General features: G+C 51.3%; 1 protein-coding gene across 2 annotated transcripts in view; it reads right to left on the bottom strand.

Annotated features, from left to right (window-relative positions):
• The window catches only part of LOC137153357 (collagen alpha-2(VI) chain-like), a 44,793-nt gene extending 37,004 nt beyond the window's left edge, over window positions 1-7,789 (bottom strand). For both annotated transcript variants that reach the window (XM_067548582.1, XM_067548583.1), the window contains exons 1-3: window positions 7,592-7,789; window positions 2,087-2,227; window positions 826-1,424 (exon numbers count right to left, since the gene is read on the bottom strand). In XM_067548582.1, coding sequence (XP_067404683.1) covers window positions 826-1,424; window positions 2,087-2,198 — 711 coding nt within the window. In that variant the 5' untranslated portion in view covers window positions 2,199-2,227; window positions 7,592-7,789. The remainder of the gene's footprint in view (window positions 1-825; window positions 1,425-2,086; window positions 2,228-7,591) is intronic.
• Window positions 7,790-8,875: the final 1,086 nt, after the last annotated feature.

The following is an 8,875-nucleotide window of genomic DNA, read 5'->3' on the forward strand; positions in this document are numbered from 1 at the left end:
GATATATGGAGGGAACACAGGATATGGTGATGATAACAGGCCCATCAAAATCTCTCTCCTTGGGATAAACAGTCGGGGTGGATCTAATACATTTCCCTCCTAAATATTTACTTAACAGCTTCTTAAACTGTACACCAGCTTCTTCAACAGCACCCCAACTTCTGGGCCAGGCCTGGGCTGCACATGCCTTTTTTACTGATTTAACCATTCTGGTAACAGGGGTAAAGCATACCAGGAGGGTTAGAGTGGAACACACCCTCTAGTGTGGACACAATTATGCTGTTATTTGAAGATGCTTATACCAGTACAACTTATTCTCATTCCCATATGGAATAAGGCTTGGTCTGCAATTAAAAGTTATGTCAGTATAGCCATGGTTGTCCGGGGTGTGTTTTTCACACCCTGGACAACCAGAGCTATGCTGACAGTGCAGGTGCAACTATATCAATGGAAGAACGCTTCTGTCAACGTAACTAATGCTGTTCATGGAGGTGGTGTTCCTGCACTGATAGCAAAACTCATTTCAGCTAGGCTGCATCTACAGCAGGAGGCTATGCGGGTATAGGTCCCATAGCGCACACACAGACTAAGCAGTACTGGCACACTAGGAGTTTTGCTGGCATTTCTGTACAATACAGTCAGAGCAGTACAACTTTTGTGTATAGACAAGCACCTGGATCACCTGTCCTTAGTTCCCAGTGCCTCTGTGCCAGCAGCCCAACACTACAAGATCTCTATTGCATCTCTACGTGTGTCACATCGGCCTGACCCTGCACCCTCTGGCAGCAGCATCAGGCCAGAGTGGTGTGAGCTAATGTCCCTTACCATCACTTGGATAATCCGGTCAATGGTGTCCTCGTCCACATCAATGGCACCTCTCTTTGTGATGGTGTAGTCGTTGCGGTACAGCTCGTAGGGGAGGTTGGCAATCTCCCGGAGACCCTGCTCAAAGATGTTCTGGCTGGGGGCCACTGCAAAGAGCTTGATCCCCTCAAACCGCGCATTATCAGCCTGCGTCTTCATTCCTCCACAGGGATTCCCCGTCACATGGCCGTCAGTGATGACCACGGCGTAGCTGACACCAGGGAATGCATGGCTCATGATTTGCTTAGTCATATTAGAGATCGCACAGTCTGTGAACGTGCCCCGGCCAATGTAGCTGATGCCATTCAGCTTCCTGAGGTACATATCCTTGCTGCTGGTCAAGGGGCTGTAAATATCCACCACATCTGAGAAGTGAAGTCCCCCGAAATTCCATGTGATGGAGACCTGGTTCTGGTAGACCTCAGCCTCCAGCTTACCAATGAAGGCTTGGATGAACTGCTTCATGTGGTCCACCAGGCTCTGGATGGGCACAGTCTGCAGGGCAATGCTCTCAGAGGTGTCGATGACAAAGTACACGTTAATGGGGCACTCTTCCTTCTCTGTGTGGAGACAATGGGACAGAGAGCATCAGGATGGGACTGTGTGTGCCACCCCGGCACCGGACTAGTCAGGAACAAACCCCGCAGAGCAACGAGTGAAAACACACAGCGTGCAGACACATATGACGCAAACCTATCCCTTCCACACATGGAACACCCCTCGAGGTATGTATAGTGATGGCTCCTGGCAGTGGTGATCGGTTAGAAACCATGTCCCAGGAGGCATTAGGGCTTTGTCTACACTGACTTCTCAGAACAGGTTTGGGAGGGAGATGCGCGGGGATCGTCTCAATGGTAACAAAAAACAAATTAAAAAACTGGGCCCTACAGTGCTACCTACAATGGCCTCCCACCTCCCCCGCACATACACACCCTGTCCCTGCTCCTTGCATCTTCCAAGTCTGATCCAATATCTGTCCCTCACTGATGTGTGACAGGACAGGTTTATTTTCTGACACCTGATAGGGATCACGCTTCCTTTCTGAAGGCCTGGGAGATCCATGCCCCCTGAGCTCCTCACACCCAGACTCCTGCACAACCCACAGATATGGGAGCTGCATGTATTCTGGCATGCCAAGGTGGGACCCCTCTGAATAGTCTTTAGAACTGATCCAGCTGAATACAGAGGACCGAGGCAGAGAGACAAGTTACCCTGCTAATACCTGGACAGGGGGATGGGCGACTGAAGGATATGGACTCATCCTCATCATACTGAGCCTGGAGGGGAACCAGCGTCATGCAAAGAAGAACAGCGAAAAAGGCTGGTCGGGACATCTCAGCTGCTCCACTTCACGCTCCACTTCCTGCGGCAGAACAAACCGAATCCAGGAGTCAGTCAGGGGAATTAGCCTCAGTAACCACTTACCAAGAGTCGGGGTGGATTCTCCTCATTGGACATTTCAAAATCAGGATTGGAAGTTTTTCAAAAAGTGCTCTCATCCAAAAAAGAATTAATTCGCAAAGTCCTCTGGCCTGTGCCAGGCAGGAGGGCAGACCAAACGGTCACAATGGTCCTTTCGGGGACTGGAACCTATGAATTTACAACCCACCTCAGCCAGGGCTCTAGAGTCAAAGGGAAATGCTAGTAATGACCCACCAAGCAAAGTATTCTCTGCACAGTCTGGAGTATGGCTCCGCCCTCATTCATCAAAGACAGTGGCTATAGCTTGGGGACTTTCAGTTAGGTTTCAGGTCTAATGAATCCAGCTACATCATTTTAAACACCCCTCATCTTGGAGTGTGGTTGAAAGTTGTTTTGAAGCTGTTTTTGCCTTATGCCAAATGGGTGGTTGCTTCCCCAGCCTGTGTCACTCCAAGGGAAGGGATCTAATGGCCAGCGCAGCAACGTGGAGTCAGGGTGTCCTAACTGCATTGACTTGCTAGGTTCATGCTGGTTCCACCAGTATCACTCCTTTGGGTCCAGCAAGGCTATTGCTGACATACAGTGACGTGAGATCAGCATTAGAGCCATTGGTTGGCCTTGCACCAGGCACTTAGCTGCTCTGCCTTTATTTCCTCACCCGGGAATCCGGATAACCATCATCAGAGCTTCCTACTTGCCAGCACGGTGCCATGAAAATGCATTCAGGTCTGTAGAGTGTTTTGAGGGGCTCGGATGAGAGATGTGCCAAACATTTTGGGACCCCTAAATCCTCCAATATAACCCTCAGCCCTTTGGGCCCCATCCTGACCCCAAGGACTGCAGCCAGCATTCAAAGGGCATCTGCCTGTTAAAAGAAATACATAAGCTGTGCTCGCAAAGTGAAATCAGTGCCTGGTTTGTTTAATTTGCTGGGAAAGTGCCAAGTTCCCTGTGATGACCAGCTGCACTCAGCACGCCAAGGACTCTGACATTGTGTTAACTCAAGAGGCAGAAAAAAGTGCAGCTCAGGTCTGCAGGCTCCTAGCAGCCCCCAGTCTTAACATCCCTTAGTCTGAACATTCATTTCCAGCAAAACAATCCAAAATTACCAACAACAAAGACAAGTGAGGAGGGTAGCAGTGGAGGATGATGTTACTGGGTAGTCTGGTGCTTGTCATTGGAGCGCAGGCTGGCTCAAGAATTAGCTGATTATTCCTGGGTCCCCCTAGCCAGCAAGGGACTGTCTCTGTGTGGTGTATGTGCAATGAGAGGGATCCTGAGTTCAGCTCGCAGCAGACAGGGGCTGACAACCCAGGCATCAGCCCATGTGCCAATTTGCTGGTCCCTACTGGAGAAGCAAAGGAGTGGATGGGCATGGAAAGAGATTGCCTCCCCCTCCAGCAGAGAGCTGGGGTGGACTGGCAGCGAGGGGCTGGGAAACTCAGCCAACCATGGCCTCTTCTGCACCAGAAGGAATGATGCTACTGGAAGAGTAGGGCTGACTTGGAGCTACCGGTGTGTACACATACTCCTCTGTGTACACATACTCCTGTGACAAACACAACACAGTGGTGCCTGGGAGGCATTCCAAGAGCTCCAGGGCAAACCTCCTGGCATTTTGCAAACAGCCGATACCTCTGGCAATGGTCCGCTCCTGTCGGTGCTAACGACCTCGCTATGTTAGCAGCAGTTAAAACAGCCGGGTTCCTTACTTAGTCCTGGCAGCTGCCATCACCCCTAAGAGGAGCTAATGCTTGGGGTGGGATCATCCCTGGAGAGTAAGGAGCCCACATCCCACTGAGAACCAATGGGAATGGGGCACTTATGCTGGGTTCCCAGTCTGAGTGGCCTTGAAGGGGCCTGGATTTCAGACCTCGCTGATCTCTTACCCCGACAATCAGGCCCCTTTAAAGTTCCTCAAGCAGGGCACCTGAACCCACTAGGCACTTGGAAACTCTTGGACCCAATTCCATTATGACGGTTGGAAATCCTGGCCTCACACCTTCCCTTGAGATGGTCGCCCATCAGAGCCCTTCATGGGCAATGCTGCCTGCAGCCTTGTGGCGCCCCGCTGCATCAGGTCAGCACCCCGATCCCCCCACCCCACACGAGGGGAGAGGTTTGGCCTAGCGCTCATGGGGTGGCTCTGGTAGACCAGAGGAGAACTCAAGGCCTCCTAACTGCGTAGGCCCCCAGCACACCCCCACTCCTCCTCCCTGCCCTCAGTGTACTGCTGCCCCGCCCCAACCCCACTCAGCACACATCTTCCCCTCCCCCACCCCACTCAGTGCACCCCTGCCCCTCCCCCAACCCCACTCAGTGCACCCCTGCCCCTCCCCCAACTCACTCAGCACACTCCTGCCCCTCCCCCATGTGGTACCATTGGCTCACCATTCCATCTGCATTCCCCCCAGCCTCCCATGAGGGTAGTGTGTTCCCCAGGCCCACATGCCAACAGGGCCCTCAGTTATGGGCTGGGTGCTGTCCCCTGCCCTCCCCTCGCCCTGGATCCAGGGAGGGGTCCCTGCTGAACCCAGGACCCTTGTGGATGATGTGGAGGGAGCAGGGTGGGCTGGGGGGGACACACCCTGCCCCTCCTCCAAGCAGCCCCCCGAGGTTCCCAGGCAATGGCCTGGGGCGGCATTACCTCCTCTGCCCAATGCAGGATGCCCTGGACAGCCTGGCATGTTGGGGAGCGGCCCCACTGATCTTGGAGCTGAGGGTTCCTCCCAACTCCCCTCCTGGAAGTCAGGGAGTCAGAAGTGAGATGGAGACAGGAGGGTGTGCAGGGAGCAGCCCTGGGACGCTCCAGCCCTGGTGACATGGCCGTGGCGCAGACTCGGAAGGCCCAGCCCAGGCTCGGACCCTCGCCCTGCATGTGGTTTAGGCCGCAACTCAAGTGATCTCCAGAGACTCGAGAGGGCACGTGCAGGAGCAATGCGCTGTACGAGGCCCCCATAGGAGCCCAAGAGCTCACTGATCCACACCTGTTTGTTCTCAGCCCCCCCGCATGGGCAGCAGTGGTCTGACAATAACGGTGGCCCTGCGGGAGAGTGCAGGTCCTGGCTTGCAAACAGAATGGAAAGACCTCTCCTGCCCCCTCCCCCCCCCACTCCTCAACTCAAGAGAGCAGCTCCACCCGCCATTTGACATGATGTTCCACAAGCCCACAGAGTCCTCTAGTCTTGTTGCACATGGTGAGATCACAAAATCCTTTGCCCCGCTGCCCTTCCCTACAACACTGGGGAGGCCCTGGCTGGTGTGTGTGTGGGGGGGGGGGGGGGGGGGGGAAGGGGGGAAGGGAGGGGAGAGAAGTCCAGTGAAACATGGCAGTAATGTCACAGTGAGGGATACAGATTCCCTCTGCTCACAGACATGACAGATCTTCTGTCCCATCCTTAAGAGTGGAGCCAGCCTGCACATCCCCTAGCTTACCAGAAGGGCCAGCTCAGCGCCCGAGAACCTCCGTGCATAGCCAGGGTCTCCCATACAACTCTGGTCTATTGTCTCCCTTGGTTGTGCTCCCAACTCTCACCCATGGGGATCCCCATCTTGTATGCCTCCTATACTGAAGATCTACTTGGCATCCCTGAGTCCTCCTCCCACACCTGAGTATCTCACTTGCCTGAGGCACCCCTAGCATACCTGAACAAACCAGTCCCAGCTCCAGTGTCCTGGCTAACACCATATGGAAGGAGCTGAGTTAATGCCACAGTTGTGTTTTGATCACAGGTAGATAGCTATTCCATGTACATCATCCCACTGATGGCAAATGTGGAATAACATTTCACACTTTGTATCCCTGCTCGGAGAGCCATCCAGGCCTGTGCTTTTTATGGCAATGGCTACGGGTTGTGTTGAGCACATGGAGAAGCAGGATATGTGCATGGGAGTATGTGATTTCAGGGTACAACCCTGACACCTAGATCAGCAGTCACACAGGCAGACATCCTCTGCACTAGATCTGTCCAAGGCACTAGGGTTTCTTCTGAGAATCAAGTAAGATAAAACTAGGAGAAATCTGTGTCCCCCATCGGGAACAAATGCCTGTCTCCTGCTCTCACGCACACGCAGGCTGGGCTCACTCAGTGCAGGTGTCAGTATATGTCAAATAATCTGCTTAGACCTTTCCTTTGGTGCTCAGTTATCGATTCCCAGGCAGATCACTCATTGTAAAGGCTTTCCTCCACTGCCTGGCACCTAGCTCTATCCTGTCTACCCTACTGCAAATACCACAGAACTTCCAACAGCACAAATAACACAGGAAGGAGGTGGCACAAGCCCAGGGAATGTCATTTTGCAAGGGAGGAACAACCTCAGTCTGGGTGCTGCTTTCAGTCATACAGAAACTGCACTTCTTCCAGTGGATAAGTTCTGCTGTCATGTGTAATGCAGCCACCTTCATGTTAACATAACCAAGGCTGAAACACACCCATCAGCGAACCGCTGGCACTGCAGTATAAGCGAAGTAGCCACACACACATTTCAGCTAAAGTCGTGTGCATGAAATCAGAAAACACTCCATAAACCGTCAGCACCAGCAGAGCAAGTTATGCGTACACTAGCAATAACCCTGAAAGGATTGCCCGAGCCATGTTCAAATCCTGCCAGTTACCTCGTCGCAGAAAACAGACAAGCTTGTGAAATTCAGCAGAACCCAAAAACCTGCTTTCTGTGGGAAACAAAGAAGATACCATAATGTGTCATTGAAAGTCAAAATAATTCAGGCTTTATAGCAGCATCAAAATTCTGTTACTGCTACACTGGGCCAAGTTTGTCCTTGATGTAACGCCATTGGTGTCAATGGTGTTACACCAGGGATTAATTTGGCCCAACAAGTTTTAGAGTGAGTTATTAGCCCCCTTGGTCCAGAAGCCTGAAACTTGAGTTCATACACAAGGGACTGAATTTTCCTTGGGTCTTGTGAAGAGCAGCAGATGCAGAATCTTTCCTAAAAGGCTTTCCTTCAGAAAGTGACCTCATGAACAATTATTCTGACCCCAAGAGAATAAATCTGTTGCCCCAAATATCCACATGTACAAATACATGAACTATCAAGCAGCTCAGAGAGATAAGTGCAATCTATGTCTATCTACTGTGACTAGTCTCTAAAAGCAACATGCTTACAAAGTCTCCCCTATCAACATGATCCACAGTCCACATGCAGCTGCACTGGATGTATTATATGCACAAACACAACATAGAGATAAAAAGGTTAGTTTCTCTGTTCATGTATGAAACACCTTCAAAAGAAACAAGAAGGATTATGGAGATATTAAATGGTGAAGCAAGAGTCTCTGCCTACCTGAAAACAAGTTTGAAGTTTCTGCCACAACGTCAAGTCAGGAAAAGAAGGACTTCTTGGAATCTTTTGTGTCAATAGTGCTTCTGCATCTTCCGTTGGAAGGACTGGATTTCTTTTCTTAGGGTTTTTGTTGTGTATTTTTGATGAAGAGAAGGGATCAGTTGGGAGCGGCAGAGGCTTCTCCAGCCGAGAGCCTCTGTTCTCTGGCAAAAAAGAAACTGCCTACTTTATAAATTCTCCTCCTTCAAATCCCTGTGTGACAGAGCCCAAAGTTGTCCTTACTCCGAATATCCACAGGGCGTCACTGTGGTTCCATTGAAGCCCCACTAGGCTAGGCTGGGGAGTGGGAATTGCCTTCCAATCCTACTCCTCTTCCTGGGGGTATCTGGAATAGGGTGGGGTGAAGTTGTAATGTTGCAATTAAAATAATTTTTTAAACAAAACTGAAGAGGAAATCCTATTTTTCTGAGCACAGGAGCTCTTTCTGTGCCTGCCGCATGGATTTACACCACTCACTCATGTTACTCCTCTTTGCCCTGTTTATAACCTAGCTTGAGGAGAATAAATAAAATGGACAGGGACATTTCAAAACAGGAAGGCCTCTGATTTCAGCTTCCTGTGGCCTTCACAAACATTCACTTCTTACTCAGGGATCCTGGCAACCCCACACCTGGATTCTACCATCTCCTGGGTGTGGATTTGCTCTGCTATCTCAGAACTCTCTGTTGGTTTCCATTTTAAATTGAAACACCCCGACACCCTGCAGATGGCACCAAGGAGCTCCAGGAAATGACACATTCCACAAGCCAGGGAACCTTTGAACCACCTGAGCAAGGCAAAGGGGCCAGAATATCCAGTGGTGTAAAGCCAGTAGAGTTGGAGTACCCCACTGGTCATGGTGTTACATGTCTCCACGATGCCCCGATCTGTAGATGACGTGGCTCTGTTATAGTCAGAGCAGGCAAAGGATAACTAGAGCAGCGCCTGTTTTTACCACCAAAGGTCCCTGGTTCAGTCCCTGGTTCATCAGCCATCGCACTGAAAACTAGCCAACCACCTCTGCCATAGGGAGCATGTGGAGGAAGGCGGGGGCAGGATGGAGTGCAGCTTCACTCTGCAAACTGCCAGTGTGGTCCCTTAGGAACCGCAGCCAGATAGCGCAAGTTAGAGCAGTCCCTCAATGAGGCAGAGGTTCCCTGACTGCCACCCCCCGACCTTGCAGCAAATACCTTCAGGAGAAATTTCTCGTTACCATTGGCCAGCGTTTGCCCAGGGCAGAAAGAT

Source organism: Emydura macquarii, unplaced genomic scaffold (assembly GCF_026122565.2).
Source record: "Emydura macquarii macquarii isolate MOO-44397 ecotype Brisbane River unplaced genomic scaffold, CSIRO-AGI_Emac_v2 contig_1253, whole genome shotgun sequence".
NCBI lineage: Eukaryota > Metazoa > Chordata > Testudines > Chelidae > Emydura > Emydura macquarii.